The 18,678-nt window shown below is 45.7% G+C and overlaps 1 protein-coding gene across 1 annotated transcript in view; it reads right to left on the reverse strand.

Annotated features, from left to right (window-relative positions):
* LOC123847114 (guanylate cyclase 2G-like) overlaps positions 1 to 18,678 on the reverse strand; it is a 42,498-nt gene that overhangs the window by 5,615 nt on the left and 18,205 nt on the right. The window contains 5 exon segments of the mRNA XM_064595543.1: positions 712 to 904; positions 1,815 to 1,955; positions 3,702 to 3,879; positions 9,544 to 9,699; positions 11,928 to 12,096. Of these exon segments, the coding sequence (XP_064451613.1) occupies positions 712 to 904; positions 1,815 to 1,955; positions 3,702 to 3,879; positions 9,544 to 9,699; positions 11,928 to 12,096 (837 nt within the window).

Consider the following 18,678-nt stretch of genomic DNA (forward strand, 5'->3'; position numbering starts at 1 on the left):
TATCATGGTCAGCACCTGTGGCTGCCCCAAGATGCGTGAGCTTGGGCACCCTGAAGTCATGATCCGGCCCCATCAGAAAACTCAGAAAACACCCAAAGCAGCCATCACCACCACTTGAATGAAGCCAAATTATTCATTTTTGCTATCCTTCCCCGACAAATCATTTTTTACCATATTCCTACATCTCTCCCCCTGCCCCGCCTGAGAGGCACTAGGCAGATCGTTGTTTCTCATTTTAGCCACGAGTCTGATAGTCTACACTTGGGCGTCTGTCTTCACCTGCACTGCTAAGGATCACAGTAACAGAAGTGAGACTCACACAGGGTCCGAAGACGACCTTTAAAGGAGAGTAAATGTGAGCCTCTTTGAATACGAAGGAAATATATTCAGGAGTGAGCTGGAGGAATCAGTCAGTAGGAGGTCAATGCCTCTTTAGAAATGTGTTTACCGCAAGATAAAATAATGGAAGGAAACAAGGAGCAACTGGTGAGTCTTGACAAGCACATGCATCTGTGATTAATCAAGCCCTTTCCCAAGAAAACAAACGGGAATAAAATATTGAGTTTCTGCCATGCACTGGGACAGACTGCCAGCCTGAAATAGAGCCTTTCCCTGGCTGACAGCTAGGGCTGGGTCCACCCTCACTCCTGCCCTGGAGTCAGCCAACAAGGAGAGCGTGTCCCCTCACAGCCCAGGAGCCAAGTGTCTCACCTTAGACGCATCATATGTCTTAATGATGTGATCAAATAAACTGTACAGGTCATTAAGGAGCTTCACAACTTGTAGGGGGGAGCTGAGAGAACACAGTTTTGTGAATCCAACAATGTCAGAGAAAAAGATTGTCACGGACTCAAAACGTTCCGGTTCCACAGACCTTCCAGCTATGAGCTGTTCTCCAATGAAGCTGAAACCAGAGAATAGGGATCAGTTTTGAACAGACTCTTACTCATTTTGTCTCCTACAAACCCCTGCAGAGTCATCCTTATAGTTCCTTTTGCTTCAGTGAATTAGGTTTTTGGTTAACAAAAAATTCCATCATCTAAAGGGATTTTTTTGACTCCCATTTCTCCACCTGCATTTTCTCTAAAGAGATACTTTCATTGGTGGGTATAAATTGGAGGAGGGGGAGCAGGTTACAGAAATGCCTTTACAATAAGGATTTTCTCCCTGAGGGCATCTCATTTTCCCCTGTTGGTTATAGAGTTTGGTGGTAAAGATTCAACCTGCAGATGTGGGAGGAAAAGTAAGCAGCCACCAATCCACAAATCAATATTTTTGCTTTACTCCACCAATCTCACGTTAACACCTTCAAATCCCCGACCCCGCCTCTTTGTCAAGACACACAGGAAGGGTGCTGGAATTTTAATAGCAGATGCTCCTGCCAAGTGTTTAAAGAGAGTACAGATGCAATTACAGCCAAAAATTAAGCGAGTTTTGAATCTGAAGTCATGGGCGCATATCGTATTGTACAAAGAAAGGTTTGGGAGCACGATCTCAAATACTGGGGAGCTAGCAATTAATCAGACTCATGCAACCAGAGCTCCATCTAGTGGTCGCTCTCCTGTTGCCGCAGCCATAATCTTTACTGTAAGACATTCTCTAGTCCTATGAATTCGAGGGACTTTGCCCCTATCTCCTTTTACAGGCTGTACCAAGTTGCCTGCAAAATGCTTCACCTGTTTTAGAAGAACCTGACTTCCTCTTATTAAAGGAACAAAAAAAATATTCTCTCTATATGGAGCCTTTTAGATAGTGATGCTATTTTTTCCCGGGTCCTTTGAAAAGCTCCGCCCCCACCCCGAGCTCTGGAATACCTTGGCAGCGCTGTGGACAGAAGCCTATCCACTTTCCTCTTCTCCGCCATCAGCTGGTTGGTCCTCTCTTCCACCACGTCCTCCAGGTGATTGGCTTACACAACCAGCTTGCTCACCATACTGTCTAGGATGTTCACGTGGCTTTAAAAGAACCCCCACATTAACACTTTTTTCCAAGAACTTTAGGGCCACAGTGGAGCACAACTTCCAGCTATACATTCCAAGAAAAGAACATATGTCTTGCCCTTCAGGTTCCCTACTGCAGGGCTGCCCGTGGACAGCAGTGAAATGACCATGGCTGTGAGGTCACGTGGCCTTCTACCAGCTCTATGACCTTGACCTGCACCCTTCATCTCCCTGAGCCTCAGTTTCTTCCTCTGGAAAATGAGGATAATACCACGTACTTCCCAGGGCTGTTCTGAGGGTTCAGGGAGATAATGGGTACACGGTCTCAATCTGTGTCTGGCACTCATCAGACACTCAACAAATTGGCCCTCCCCCACTTCCCAAAATGCTCCAGACCATCGTCATGGTCAGTCAAAAATACAGATTTCAGGACAGTTTTTTTTTTTTTTTTCTGAATAACACCAGCTGTTTTCTTTTCAGATGACAGATGTAGGGGCACTTCTAGATCCTATAGGCTCTTGTTTTAGAAGCATCTTCAGAAAAATCATTTCAATTCCCCATTTTTCAGATGAGGAGACTGAGGCTCACATAGGAAGTAGACTTGCCTTAACATAGGAGAGCAGATTTTCTGAGTAAAAGTCATGACTGACCTGAGACGTACCATTTAAAACAATTTTGAGGGAGCCTGGGTGGCTCAGTTGGTTAAGCCACTGCTTCGGCTCAGGTCATGATCCTGGAGTCCCGGGATCGAGTCCCACATCAGGCTCCCTGCTCAGCGGGGGGTCTGCTTCTCCCTCTGACCCTCTTCCCTCTCATGCTCTCTGTCTCTCATTCTCTCTCTCAAATAAATAAATAGGGGCGCCTGGGTGGCTCAGATGGTTAAGCGTCTGCCTTCAGCTCGGGTCATGATCTCAGGGTCCTGGGATCGAGTCCCGTATCGGGCTTCCTGCTCCTTGGGAGCCTGCTTCTCCCTCTGCCTCTCTCTCTCTCTGTCTCTGTCTCTCATGAATAAATAAATAAAATCTTTAAAGAAAATAAATAAATAAATAAATAAATAAATAAATAAATAAATAAAATCTTAAAAAAAAATTTTTGATGTGGAAAATGCAGAATACAGGGCTGTTGTGTTAAGAATACACAGCAGAATGGCCAAGTTAGGAGTAGATGCCAGACTCCCAGCCCAGGGCCCTTCTATCAACTCAAGCTACTTCTAACATGGCCATGCTGCATATGCTCAATGTGCCAAAAGATGACACAATTATCCTAATTTGAAGCAAGCTACTATTGAGGAAATTGCTTGGGAGTCACAAATAATTTAAGTTAAAGACTTACTCTAAGTCTGGTGAATAGTTTTTTATCTCATTGTCCAACCCCAACTGATGAGTCATGACCCTTGGAATGCTGGTTCAGAAAACATTCTGGGGCCATGTCAAAATTCCCTAGGAAAGAGAGCTTGGTTGATTAGTAATATCTGGAACAGACAAAGGAGGACAATGGAAGTGCTGATGTCTGATACATTTTTGTGTCATTTGTGAAACAAAGGGAGAATTTATCACTCTAATCAGCATGCAACACGGTGCTTTGCATGTGGAAGGCATCGAGTGGGTGGATGATGAATGAAGGAAGGAATGGGTGAATGAATGAGTGAGTGGAGGAATGAATGAATGAATGGAGTGAGCCAAACAGGAGCAATCACAGCCATATTGTTTCAAAATTCTAATGGTTAAATGATCAGGAGAAAATGTTCCACATCTCACTCACCCTTTGGAACTGGCTTCTCGTAAAATTTTTTTGATGGACGAGAAAGTGGGCCTTTTCTCTGGAGATTCATCCCAACAGGCCTTCACCATGACCGCAACCTTCTCATTGCCCTTCTCCTCTGACAGGGAAGATCGAAATGGAACTGAAGCCATGGAGTCTTTGATTCAGCTGATGATTTCTGAAATTCATGTGGGATATAGACCAAACGTCTGAAAACGTCTGAAAACTTTGGGCCATTCAGGACACTTCAAACATATGTGCTCTTCAATTTGTAAACTGAGTTTTTAAATAAATTGAACAGATTGGAATGTTGGAGAAATCTGAATATTTTATGAGAAATACTTTGGAACCTCCTGGAAAATGAAGAATCCTACTGTAAAACATATAAGCACCTTCAAATGAATCTGTTTTTAGATTAAGTTCATTTTTTTTTCCCAATAGAACTTTTCTTGAAGTAAAGCATATATATATCTATGTGACTTCAGGAGTATATAAGAATTTGGGGTTGGAAATCCCCAAAGTGCACCTTATACAATTTGTATTCCATATACAATGTCCCATAAAAGTTATTTTAGCAAATAATAAATGTTACCACCATGTGCTGCCTCCATGTCCAACTTTGTAAACCTACTTTCTTTCACTTCTGCATTGACTTCTACTAACATTTATTAAACATTCTGCTTATCCAGGTTTTGTAGAGGCAATAATAATTTGAGAACAATGTATACATGTTTTGGTATAAAAATACTATGGGTGTAATAACATGAATTTTTATTTATTTATTTTTTATTTGAGAGAGAGAGTGTGAGAGAGAGAGATCATGAGTGGGGAGAGGGGGAGAGAGAGAAGCAGAATCCCCGCTGAGCGGGAGCCCTATGTGGGGCTGTATCGCAGGACCTGCGATCATGACCTGAGCCAAAGGCAGACGCTTAACTGACTGAGCCACCCAGGCACTCCACATGAACGAATCTTAAGCACATATTACTAAGTAAAAAAAGGTAGTCTGAAAAGGCCACACACTGTATGGTTCTGTTTATATGACATTCCAGAAAAGGCTGTAGAGGTGGGTACATGATACTGTGTATGTGCTAAAACCCACAGAACTTTACAGCACAGAGAGTAAACCTCAAAGAACACACATTCTTAACAATATCAGTTAGGATATTGGACAATCCCAGGATAGAGGCAGACCGTGACAAAAGAATGACTTGAGACCATTAAGACTAAACAAAAGGACCCATTCACAATCACTGTATTCTAGTCGGCACGACTGCTTCTCACGAGGGGACAGAATAAGAACTCTGAAAGTACCACACACATAGGCTGTGATTGGATACGTAAGTAAATGGATGGCAAATGGTGGGAGCCAGGATCTCACTGTTAGAAAGGGAGGTTTGGATAAGTGATAGGGAGACTAGAATAAATGAACCATGTGGTAATGATGTTGTAAATGTCGGTATGAACTCATGTTTAGCTTAGCATAGATACAGCTGGGTAGATACAGATATGGAAATGCGTATATACACATGCCCCTGGGAAGGGCAAGATGCAAGAACAGCCCAGCAGCAACGAGCACCCAGCATCTAGGTCTTGGTTTCCAATATCATTCTCCAGTAAAAAGAACCAGGGTTTGGGGCGCCTGGGTGGCTCAGTCGTTAAGCGTCTACCTTTGGCTCAGGTCACGATCACAGGGTCCCGGGACTGAGCCCCGCATCGTGCTCCCTGCTTGGTGGGAAGCCTGCTTCTCCCTCTCCCACTCCCCCTGCTTGTGTTCCCTCTCTCGCTGTGTCTCTCTCTGTCAAATAAACAAATAAAATCTTAAAAAAAAAAAAGAACCAGGGTTTATATACCCTTGACATGATGGGACGAACATGACAATTTACCTCTGTGGCCTTCCTCCCAAGAAGTAGAAGCCCAGTCTAGTCATGACGAAAAAAGTAATCAGACAAATCCCAAATGATAAACATTCTACAAAATAACTGGCACTATGTCATAAAATGAAGGATAGTCTCTGAGAAACATTCCTAAGGAGCATGGAGTAGACATGATGGCTAAATGCAGTGGGGTGTCCTGGATGGGATGCTGGGGTAGGAAAGGACACTGGGTTAAAAACTAAGGAAATCTGGGAGCACCTGTGTGGCTCAGTCGGTTGAGCATCCAATTCTTGATTTTGGCTCAGGTCATGATCTCAGGGTCGTGGGATTGAGCCCCCATGTCAGGCTCCACACTGGGTGTAGAGCCTGCTTAAGACTCTCTCTCTCCTTCTCCCTCTGCCCTTTCTTCTCCTCTTAAAAAATGAACAAACAAAAAAACAAAAAACAAACAAACCAAAAAACCCAAGGAAATCTGAACAAGGTATGGCCTTTACTTAATAATAATAATACAAGTTCTAAAACTGTGTAAAATATCTTGTTTTTGTAAATGTACATACTTGAGTTTAAGTGCACATTTTTAATGCCTAAAAATGATCTGAAAGAAAATACATTTAAAAAAATAATCTGAAAGGAAATACATTTAAAAAAACCACACAATTACCGTATGGGTTCAAATTCAAATTGTGGGTCTGCTCCTCAGAGTACACATGTCATGAGCTGATAATGTGCAGCTGTCCTTTAATCGTCAACCATCCATGGTTACTCTATTGTAACTGTTCTTCTTTGGTGTGCATCAGGATGGGGGATGGCGGGCTTTTAAAACACAGATTCTGGGCCCACCCCCACAGTTTCCAATTCCGAAGGCCTGGGGTTGGGCCTGAAAATCTGCATTTCTAACAAGTACCCAGGGAATGCTGATGCTGCTGGTCCAGGGTTGCACTAGGCCAGTGCTTCTCAAACTGTGGATCTTCAACATCATCTGGGAACTTGATAAAAACGTAAATTCTCAGGCCTCGCCCCAGACCTCCTGAATCAGAGACCCTGAGGGTGGGACCCAGTAATTCCGTGTCTTAACAAGCCCTCCAGGTAATTCTGACACCCACTAACATGTGAAAAGCACTGGTCTAGTGTGTGCAGAGACTCGATATCTATCCAGTTCCCAGCACCAGGATTGTTTGTAGGGAAGTACGAGAAGTTAATGGAAGAAGTGTGTTTGTCCATAAATTAGGTGCACCTTGTACTTTTCCTGGTTGCAGTCCTATGTATACATAGTCCCATATGGCCAGCTCTCATTTAAGTCTGTGAGCAAAGGACTACAGTGAAGGGCAAACATACCAACTGTATACAGTCTGCCCATCCCCACTGCCACCCCAGCCCCCCACCTCCACCCCAATTGGTGCAATCCCATGGCAGCTGAGCCTGGCGAGTACAGATGGGCTCCTTCCTGGGCTCAGTCTGGGAAGATCTATGTAGCTTCTTGGTTCCAAAGTCAGTCGCACTTGGATTTGGGGTGAACCTTTTGGAATTAGTCTCCCTTCTATTTCACCTGACCATAGATTAGAAACTGGAATCCACTTTTATTTTTATTTTATTTATTTATTTTTTTGGGGGGGGATCCAATCTCTTTATTTTTATTTTTTAAAGATTTGTTTATTTAATTAATTAGTTTGTTTGTTTATTTTTGAGAGAGAGAGCAAGGGAGAGAGAGCCTGAGCTGGCGGGGAAGGGCAGAGAGAAAAGGACAAGCAGACTCCCCGCTGAGCAGGGAGCTGGATGTGGGACTCGATCCCAGAGTCCTGGGATCATGACCTGAGCCGAAGGCAGACGCTTAACAGGCTGAGCCACCCAGGTGCCCCAGGAAGCTGCTTTTAAAGCAACTACATACATTCAGAAAGGCTCCTGACTTGAAAAAGTCTCCAGGGAATTCATGATGCTCTAAAGATGAGACTTGAGACTGGCCCCTGGGAATGGGCTAGAAATGATAGGCAAAGTGGTACAGAAAATAAATCAAGGGAGAAACTTAGAAACTGACACACAAACACTTCCCTGGGCTTGCTCAAGACAGCAGCCCTCAACGTGGGCTGCACACTGGAATCACCCGCAAACCCTGATGCCCAGATCGTGGCATATGGCATCAGAATCTCCTCGGCTGAGACCCAGGTAGTAGCAGTTTTTAAAATTCCCAGGTAATTCCAGTGTACGGCTAACCTGGAAAGTAACAGTGCTGGGGGTTACGCCTCCTATACTTTTATTTTTTTTTTTATCAATCTGGATCAAATTTTGCTTATCTCCTACCACTTCTGCCCTTAATTCCATGACGGGGTGTGTGTGAGGAGACAACTCAGCAAAAAATAAGCCTGAGCATATCCTATAAAGACAATTGGGCAGCATTTATTTAAAAAAAATTAAATATACTTAAAATATATTTATCTATTCAATTTTATGTCCACAAAGATACAAGGCTGCTCACTGCAGCAACTATAATAGCAAAAAATGGAAAATAACCAGAATGTGTATTAATCAATAATACATGGCATATCCTTACAATGAAAAATTCTGTAGTCCTTAAGAAAGAATAAAGCAAATTTGTATATACACATATGAGATGAGAGATACCCAAACAGAAGGAACAGTGTGTGCAAAGGCTCTGGGGTAGGAATGTGTCTGGCATGAGGGAGGCACATGAAGGTGGCCAGCATGACTGAAAGGGGCAAACCATGCGGGATGGAATTAGGAAGGTGTACTGAGCTGAATGGTGGTCCCCAATAAGATATGTCCATGTCCTAATCCCCAGAATCTGTGAATGTGACCTTATTTGAAGAAAAGGTCTTTGCAGATATAATTAAGTATCTTGGGTTGAGGGGATCATTTCGGAATCCCAGGTGGGCTCTAATTCAACGACAAGTGCCCTTTATAAGATACAGACAGAGGAGAGGTATACAGAGGAGGAAGCAATGTTAAGGTGAAGGCAGAGATTGGAGCGATTTGTCCAAAAGTCCATGAAGCCCCAGGCAGCCACCAAAAACTAGATAAGACTAAGAACAGATCTTCCCTAAAGCTTCTAGAGGGAGCACGGCCCTGCTGAACCTTGATTTTGGACTTCTGCCTTCTAGAATTGTAAGAAAATAAATTTCTGTCACTTAAACCTAGCAGATTTGTGGTTAACTTATTATGGCAACCATAGGACACTAATAGAGAAAGTCCCCGAGGCCAGGTTGGGAGGGCTTTGGTGGTCTTGCAGGCCACTGTTAGGGCTTAGCTTTCGTTCCCTAAATGGGAAGCCAGGGGAGGATGCTGTGAACAGAAGTGACGTGACCTAAATCATTTTCTTTCTTTTTTTTTTTTAAGATTTTATTTATTTATTTGGGAGAGAGAATGAGAGACAGAGAGCACGAGAGGGAAGAGGGTCAGAGGGAGAAGCAGACCCCCCGCTGAGCAGGGAGCCCGATGCGGGACTCGATCCCGGGACTCCAGGATCATGACCTGAGCCGAAGGCAGTCGCTTAACCAACTGAGCCACCCAGGTGCCCCCCCTTTTTTTTTTTTAATTTATTTGAGACAGAGAGAACGAGAGAGAGAGCACATGAGAGCGGGGAGGGTCAGAGGGAGAAGCAGACCCCCCGCTGAGCAGGGAGCCCGATGCGGGACTCGATCCCGGGACTCCAGGATCATGACCTCAGCCGAAGGCAGTCGCCCAACCAACTGAGCCACCCAGGCGCCCCGACCTAAATCATTTTCCAACAGGATCACCCTGACTGCTATTATAGAATAAAGTGTGTAATCCTGAGTTTCTGGATTGTTTTTATAAGCAAACTGCAACCAGTTTTTTAATTTAAAAAAGAACATAAACTTTAAGAAGGAAAAACAATGGAATAAATCATAAATTAATAAACACTGAATTAAAAAAACAAGCATTTGAAAGCTAGCCCACACAACCAAAGCCTGCCAAAGAGGCTCTTTCAGCTTTACCATCTGGCGCCTCGTCGAGGTCCTCAAAAGGCCCGTGGTCCTGGTTGTGGATCAGCTCCGTCATCAGGATGGCAAAGCTGTGAACATCTCCCTTTGGGGTGCCGGACCAGGGCGCCTCTGGCAGCCGCCAGAGCTCGGGGGCCGTCCAGTAGAATTCTGCAAAGCAACGATGTGGAGAGGGAAGCCTGCGGTGGGAAAGGGGCAGGCAGAACGGGAAAAGCCACCACTCTTTCTCAGGGAAGCACAGAAGAATTAAAAGCATCCAGGCCCTGAGACATCTTCCCAACAGTGCCCGACTTAAAGGGCAAATAGGGATCCGTGGGTATGCGAACGCAGAGCAAACAATCAGGAAGGACGCGCACTCACGTGGTAACTGTGCCTAGCGCCTGACTGTGCAGCTGGTAGAGTTCTTCATTTTCTTTCCCTTTTCTGTCTTGTCTAGATTTTTAAAACTAATTTATTGAGGTACGATTCGTAGAACATAAAATTAACCATGAAAGCAAACAATTCAGTGGCATGTAGTACATTCGCAGTATTGTACAACCAACCACCCAAAAAGAAGTTCCAAAACATGTCCATGGCCTCCAAGTAAAATCCTGGTCCCATTAAACGGCTTCTCCCCGGTCCTCCCGCCCCCGGCCCCGGGGAACCACCAACCTGCATTCTGTCTTTATAGATCTCTTTGTTCTGGATATTTTGTATAACCTACATGTATTGCTTGCTGTGAGGTTTATAGGTTTATTTCATTGTAGGCTACAATCGCTAAACATATTTATATATATATATATATTGGGGGATGGGGAAATAGAGCGGCTGCTAGCAGGTGTTCAGAATTTCCCCTTTTGTCTTTTTCTGTAAGCATCATGCTGTCCCACGTTTCAGAAACTCCCCCACGTGCGCACAGCCAGGCTGCCGCAAGGTGCTGCTCCAGGGAGGGGTGCCGGGCGCCCCGGGACCGCGCGAGTGGAGACTCAACGGTGCTCAATTAACCGCGGAGGAGTAGGAAGAGTCCGAGCCTCCGTTTGCGCATGTGCAAAGGGGGTTTGGCCTCCAGGCAAGAAGGTCTCGTCCTGAGATGTGCACGAGAATCATTAGAAAGCTTTTTATTTTTTTTATTTTTTTTTAAATTTTTTTTTTAAGACTTTATTTATTTGCGAGAGAGACAATGAGAGACAGCATGAGAAGGAGGAGGGTCAGAGGGAGAAGCAGACTCCCTGCTGAGCAGGGAGCCTGATGTGGGACTCGATCCCGGGACTCCAGGATCATGACCTGAGCCGAAGGCAGTCGCTTAACCGACTGAGCCACCCAGGCGCCCTAGAAAGCTTTTTAAAAACCACACAGATGCCCAGGTCTGGATTCCATCTTCAGATATTCTGATTCAGTTGATCTGGGGTGGAATCTGGCCACCTAGGTATTTTTTTAAAGCTTCTCAAGTGATACTGGAGCACCGAGAGGATGGAACTCATCGTCTTTTTTTTTTTTTTAAGATTTTATTTATTTATTTGAGAGAGAGAGTGAGAGAGAGAAAGAGCACAAGAGGGGGGAGCGGGAGAGGGAGAAGCAGACTCCCCGCTGAGCAGGGATCCCGATGCGGGACTCGATCCCGGGACTCCAGGATCATGACCTGAGCCGAAGGCAGTCGCTTAACCAACTGAGCCACCCAGGCGCCCTAGAAAGCTTTTTAAAAACCACACAGATGCCCAGGTCTGGATTCCATCTTCAGATATTCTGATTCAGTTGATCTGGGGTGGGATCTGGCCACCTAGGTATTTTTTTAAAGCTTCTCAAGTGATACTGGAGCACCGAGAGGATGGAACTCATCGTCTTTTTTTTTTTTTTTTTTTTTTTAAGATTTTATTTATTCATTTGAGAGGGAGAGAGACAGAGAAAGCACAAGCGGGGGAGAGGCAGAAGGAGAGGGAGAAGCAGACTCCTGGCTGAGCTGGGAGTCCGACGTGGGGCTCGATCCCAGGACCTAGAGATCATGACCCGCGCAGAAGGCAGATGCTTAACCATCTGAGCCACCCAGGGGCCCCCTCGTCGTCTTTTAAGTGCCTGCAGATGATGCGCTCTGAGGGCACAGGATCATGATGCAGTGGGTTGCCGCGGCCTAAAGAGAAGGGCAGTGATTTGCTTGGGGCAGCTCGGCCAGGGTGAGAGCTAGCCTCCTAACTCGGACATCACCCCCACAGACTCACCACCCTGGAGGCTATTTTTCTCTCGCTCCCTCGGGGTTAATAGAACAGCCACACACAGTCAGCTCCAGAGGCAGGCCCCCGGTGGGTCCCTGTGCCAGTGAGCTTCAGGTGGCAGAGGTGGGGGGGGCAGGCGCCCTGTGACCACTCTGCTGGTAGCTAGTGGGTGCAAGATCTGCCAGTGGTTACCCGAGTGGTCTGTCGGTCCCTCGCTGTACGTTCTGTAGGTCCGGCCATACTTGAGCTCCCACAGCCCACAGCCCGTCAGCTTCACCTGCATCCGGCTGTCCACCAGGCAGTTGGAAGGCTTCAGGTTGCCATAGGACCCCAGGCAGCTCCAGTGGAGGAACAGCATGCCCTAGAAGAGTGAAAATAAGCAAATGAATTAGAGTAGGTGTCAATGGACCCTGCTGAAAGAAACAGAGACAGAAACAGATGGACAGAAACACAGACCCAGGGGAGGGGGAAGTGCCCATCTCTAGGTTCATTCGGTTCCAGAGCCACTAACATAGCCCCTTGCCCATGAGTCAACCTGGGTAGAGTTACCCAAGTAGGGGAAGACTATATCTGGCCCCCTGCTGTGGAGCCACGAAGGCAAGGCCAGCCTAAAATAAATAAGCTAAATAAAATAGAACCTGATGGAGTGATCAGACTCCTTAATTGAAATCCCAGCTCTAACACTTAGCAGAGAGCAAGTTACTTTACCCCGTAAGCCTCATTTTTCTCATCAAAACAGAGGTGGCAATAATCCCTAGCTCCCAGGGTGGCTGTGGAGGGTACATGGCATAATGTATGTGAGACACCAGACATGTGCATGCCACAAAGTAAATCCCCACCATAAATTATCATGAAAATGTGTATAAATATGATAAAGGAGATCAACAATATGGAAACAACACTATGCAATTAAGACTACTCTCTTATTACCTATGTGTTAGGAATTATACTCTACTCCTACCTGCATATAATGACTCTATAATAATAGAATATTACATTCTGTTATATCCACTTAAGGGTCCTGTTTGAGCACTTTGCAAGGGAAAGGGGATAAAATGAGGAATGTTGAAAAATTCTCATGTCATCCACTGTGTTCTTAAGGGTTTATAGCTATTATTATTATGCAATAATAAACTACCATTATTTATGAAGAGGCCCAGAAAGAACACTAGAATCAGAAGACGCGCATTCACATCTCCACTTGACCACTCAGTCTCTTCAAGCAAGGCACCTCGTCTCACTGGGCCTCAATTTGACCATCTCTGAGATGGCACTGCCTAGATCCCCACTACTTGAAAGATGGCCTAGGGACCAGCAGCACCAACATCACCTGGGAGCTTGGCAGAAATGCAGAGTCTTAGGCCTTGTCCAGATGTACTGAAGCAGACTGTGCATTTTAACCTGATCCCTAGGAGATTCTTGTGCGCATAGCCTGAGAACACCTGTCCTCGTCTATTGTTCCACACCTTGGCTGCCCATTAAAGCCACCTGGGGAGCTTAGAAAGAAAAAGCCAATGCTTAGACCCAAACACAAGAGCCTGTATTAGCTATAGATAACATGCAGTACAAGCCAAGCCTGATGCTAAGGAACCCAAAGCAAGAGAGGGATCAGAATGGGGGATAGAGTGCTCGCTTCGGTGGCACGTATACTAATTGGAAAGAATGGGGGATAGAGTGCCAACGGGAAGACCGAGCTCAGGGTGAGTCACTAAGGCAGAGAGCATGCTCATTTGGCAGGGAGATGGGGGCAGAGGGCACAGATCTTTCCATAGGCGGGGAAGGGCTTAAAGAAAGACCAACAATTGTTGGAGGAACACAGAGAGAGAAGAGATAAATTTGAAAATGAGAGCTGTCACATTTGAAGCGGGATCAGATGGACGGATGTTGGTATATCTCTGCAATGTCCCAGGGCAGGCTAGCAGCAGTGATACGAAGGTGAGGGGGACAGGGCTGATTGCATTTCAGAAGTAACCACAGGAGTGCAGGGAGCCAGGGGGGCCCCACTGTGGGTGATCCTGGGGTCTTTATTTTCTTACCTTCCTTGATAGCTTCCGTACTATTTATTCAACATTTCCAGCTTCTTGGACTTAGAGTACAGACGTAAGGGCTCTCTATATCTTTGATCTGAGTCTCTGAGCCATTTGCAGAATACTCAGCGTGGGAGCTTGTAGGAAGGCAGCAGCCTCAGAACGTCATGGGCATGGGGCTGTCGTGGGGCCATTGCACCTGCATCAGCCTGAGGAGCGCGGGCCTCCTCCCACCTGCCTCACCCCAGAGGTTCTGGAGCAAGAGCGAACATGACCATGTCTCTCTCGAGGGTCTTACTGGATCTTTTTCTGTTTTAAGTTATGTGGTGTGTGGTATCAACCTACGTTCCCTACTTAAACCAACTCATGTAATTCCCCTAGTGACCCTGTAGACTCAGGTGGCATTATTGTCAACCTCATCTTACAAATAAGGAAAGAAGGAAAGGGAGAAACGAAGAATTTCACCTGCGCCCGGTCACAGCGCTGGCCTGTGGTGGGGCAGGACCGGGAGGGCTGCAGTCCCACTCCCACGTCCCCGCCCTTGACCCCCTGCACAAATGCCCTGTGGCTGACGAAAGAAAGCTCCGAAGGGCAAAGAAGAGGCGTGACTGAGCATTGCGCGGAAGCCACAAGGGTCCATGAAAATTCATACCGAGATCTGGATCACTGATGAACAAATAAATAACAACAGACCTTTCTCTGAGCGCTTATACTATGCACTGTGCTTTCTTCATATGTAGGATCACATTCTGTCTTTCCGGAAGACGGGCTAATGTTCTCCTTCTCTGTCTCCCAATGAGGAAACTCACAGTTTTAAATTGCTCCCAGAGAGTGAGGGCAGAGCTGGAATATAAACCCAGGTTGGGGTGCCTTCAAAGCACAGCGGCTTCTAAATCATTAGATTTTACTGTTTCCGGTGCCCTGGTGATTAATTAATTGTATGGGAGGAGGAGGAGGAGGGTGGATCAAAGTACATCCATTCTCCTGACACCGTGATACGGGAACTGCCCAGGTTCAAATGTGTCCCGAGCCCAGCTGAGGAGGGAGGTGAAGGCACCCACAGGTGTGGTAGCAGGAGGCCATGGTGGCATTCAGTGTTCCAGCAAGGGGGAATGCGAGGAGGCCCTGAATGGACTCTGCCCCCAGGGAGGGGGCCGTGGGCCTCGTGGCCACCAGCTCAGGGACTCCCTCTGCTCTCGTAGGGATCACAGTCTGAGTCACTGCCCTGCTTTAGCAATGCTGGAGGTGCCGGCTAAAGCGGAAAGCAGGATCGTAGATACACCACTCCCTCTCCCACCCCAAAATTCAGTGTTGGTTTTTTGAGATGATACAGTTACACTTTAGGAACTGCAACCCACTCACCCAAAACTGGAGGGGCCTGGCTGGGGCTGCCTCTGGAACTCTCTAATGAGGCTCCAGCAAGCCGAGGTCTGGGCTTGAAATCTGGGCAGACCTGTCTCCAATCCGGAATTCTCTCTCATTTCATGGTGACCTCCCCGTGCAATAGGACTGCCCCCGATGCTCACAACTCTCTCTGCCCCTGCTGGTGCCAGGCCCGACCCAGGCAGGAGACCTTTTATTCAGGCACCACTGATTACCCCTGATATCCAGGTTTATTAGCAGCGTTCATTCCATTACAATATAAACAAGATGTTTAGGGATGGTTGAAAGTTTAGGAATGCAGCCCTCTCCAAGAGATGGCACACATCTCTTCAGGTTTGGGGGTTTGTTGTTTTTTTTCTATCTTGATGGAAACGTATGATTTCATATATATTGTCACAGACCAAATAGGTCATGATCTCAGGGTCGTGAGATCCAATCCCCTGGGTGTGGAAACTGCTTTAAGATTCTCTCTCTCCTTTTCTCTCTGTGCCTCCCCCTCTCTATAAAAAAAGAAAGAAAGAAGGAAAGAAAGAAAGATGAATTAATAGTGGAGTTAATTGCTAATTATTAATTAAGAGCACTGTCCAAGAGAAACACAATATGAGCCACAGGTGTAATTTTCAATTTTTCAGTTAAATAGGTGAAATTAACTTTAATGACATTTTATTTAACCCAGTGTATTAAAAAATCCTATTTTGACATGTAATCAACATAAAAATAATGAGATATTTTAAATTCTGGTTGTTTTTTCTTTCCAAGTCTTTGGCTCTGGTGTGAATTTCACACTTAGAGCACCCCTCAATTTGAGCTCGCCACATTGCCACTGGCCAACAGTCCCACGTTTGGACAGTGCTGACTTATCCCAGAGGGTTGTTGGGGGAATGAAATTTCTTTACAAGATTTATTTATTTATTTGAAAGACAGAGAGCACGTGTGTGTGTGAGTGGGGGAGCAGAGGGAAGACGGAGAGAGAGAGAATCTGAAGCAGACTTCACACCCAGCGCGGAGCCCAACGGGGGCTCAATCCCACGACCCTGAGATCATGACCTGAGCCAAAATCAAGAGTCAGACACTTACCTGACTGAGCCACCCAGGAGCCCCATGGGAATGAAACTTTTTAAATGTACAAGTTTTTAGTACTAGTTAGTACTAGTAATCTGTGATAATAGTAATAGTACTGCTCCTAACTAACAATGAATATTTACTGGCACCTGTTATGGGGCGGGCATGGTGCTAAGTATACTTACTTCTCGAAACAACTCTATTAGGTGGGTACTGCTGTTATCTTTAGTTGATACATAGGGAAACTGAGGCTCAGGGTAGTTAAGTTCACCTGGCCAATAGTAGAGAGCCAGGGTTCAAACTCCTAAGCAACTTCTATGCCAGACTGCCCTCTTCCTCTTAATCCATCAAGACTTCTCTTACTAAGAAATGAAGGCCCATCCCTAACTCAAGAAGAATATCATAATTTCCAAAGCTCCTTCCCAGGCTGGCTCCACTGGGTTGAACACTTTAGGGACAGGACAATGATGAGCCTATTCCTCTGTGCCCTCCATGCTCAGAATTGGGTCTGAGACAAATCAGGTGCTCAATCAACATACGTTTGTTGACTTGAAAAGTCTGTGGCATCTCAGAATCTCTCTGGTACCTGGTAGAGAGAATGTTCTGGTCAAATAGACATCCGGGGAGGAATTGTTTTTATGATTGATATGGGATGGCCAGAAACGCAATCTGACCCACAGAGTATGGCCAACGTTGAGTTCATGTCAAAGTCACCAGTGGGGAAGCTCTGAGAAGCTATAGTGAATTTTTGTTAATATTAGTCCCCTTTGAAGGAATGCTGGCAGAGAAATTGACCTTAAAGGGCCTAAATGTGCCTTGACCTAACTCACTCTGACTTCCTTATACTGTCCCATTATGTACACACTCCATTTCAGAAGACTGCAATCCTTCTAAAGCAAGGTGTCAAGCTGTCTTCACTTTCCCTGGCATGGAGCAGTGGATAGACTCAGTGACCCAGAGTGACTGAAGACCACCAGGGAGACTTTCCTTTCAGAGTGCCATTCTCACCCACCCCAGTGTTTCTTCAGAGAAACTTTTGGGTTAATACCTCTTGAAAACCAAATGCCAACTGAAAAAGCTAAATCTATTTGTTATCCATACCTTACCTGGGGAAAACTTACTAGTTTCTCTTCAGAGGCAATATATGTGATGTCAGCGGCAGGAGACAGATCCCCAGAGTCTAGAGTACTACCCTGGGCTTGGTGGGGAGGGAAAGGAAAGGGGGTGAAGGGAAGGAAGGAGGAGCCCAGGGTAGGAGAGGATGCCACATCAGATCCTCCTAATTTTAACCATTCCACCACTTAATTTTACATGTCCATTTCCTGACTTTTTTTTTTTCTATAGCTAGATTTTAATCCATTCAGAGATTAAAAACAAGTCCTTGTCCTCCTATGAAAGTGCCCAGAGTAAGGCAAACCCTTAAGAGATGTTCAATGAAGTCTTACTGAAATACTAACAAACAGTGGTGGCCCAGGGTCGTCTGTGAGGACCTGTTATGGGAGGCTTCCGTTGTCTGCCTTTCTTGGTAATGACAATATGCTGGTTTCCCACTAAAGCCTAAGATACCGAAGTTTCACAAGTAAGACAACTTCTCAAAAGTAAAGAGCAATTAGATCCTAGAGAAAAAAAGAAAGTTCTTTGATATCAATCAGACCAGCCTCTTCTCTTAAACCCACATGGAAGCTTCCCCTACAGTGAGGGGAAGTGACTTAACAAAGTCACTCCAAGAGCCACCAGCCCTCTACTGTATGTCTCACCCTGTGTCCCTCCCAACACCCAGGCCAGGTTTTGCCTGGAAGAGTCTCTTGGTTGATGAATGGGCTGTTGACTGACAGATGATGACCAGCCCTGCCCTGCTGCCCGTGTGTCAGACTGAGGGACTTCCTCACTAAGACCCATGTCATTGGAGTGGTCCCCTCTGATGGCGAAAGCAGGCACAGAGAGCTTACAAAGAGCGGCTGTATTGTAGCCGAGGGCGAGGAGGACAGCCTCAGGATTCTGGTCCACACTGACATGGCTCCACTACTCACCTTCCATCTGTCAAGTGGATAGAATGATAGCTCTACCTTATATTTTGTTGTGAGAATTAAATAAGTTAATATACACAAAGTGATAGAAAGTAGGCAAAAATAAGCACTAAATATATTTTAGCTACTACTACTACTACTGTTATTATTAATCTTTTTTTGCAGACACCACAGCCCTCTTTGCCCAAAGTAAAGACTCTGCCTGCTTATACACCTTCCTAGGTCTGCATCCCCAGCCCACCTCTCAGCTCAACAGCTTTGTGGCCGTTTTCTGGGGAGAGGAATCAAAAACTAGGCAGAAGGAAGGGGTGTTAGGAATCCTCCTCCCCAGCTTGCTTCATGGTCTAATAATTAGCTTTTCTTTGGGGTAAAAAGTTGCAGCCTGAACTGTAAATATCCTACTCCTTCCCGATTGGATAAGCCCAGCATCCCTTTCAACTCTAG

Source organism: Mirounga angustirostris, unplaced genomic scaffold, assembly GCF_029215605.1.
Source record: "Mirounga angustirostris isolate CCGP_5_RB_7025 unplaced genomic scaffold, mMirAng1.0.hap1 SCAF_6, whole genome shotgun sequence".
Lineage (NCBI taxonomy): Eukaryota > Metazoa > Chordata > Mammalia > Carnivora > Phocidae > Mirounga > Mirounga angustirostris.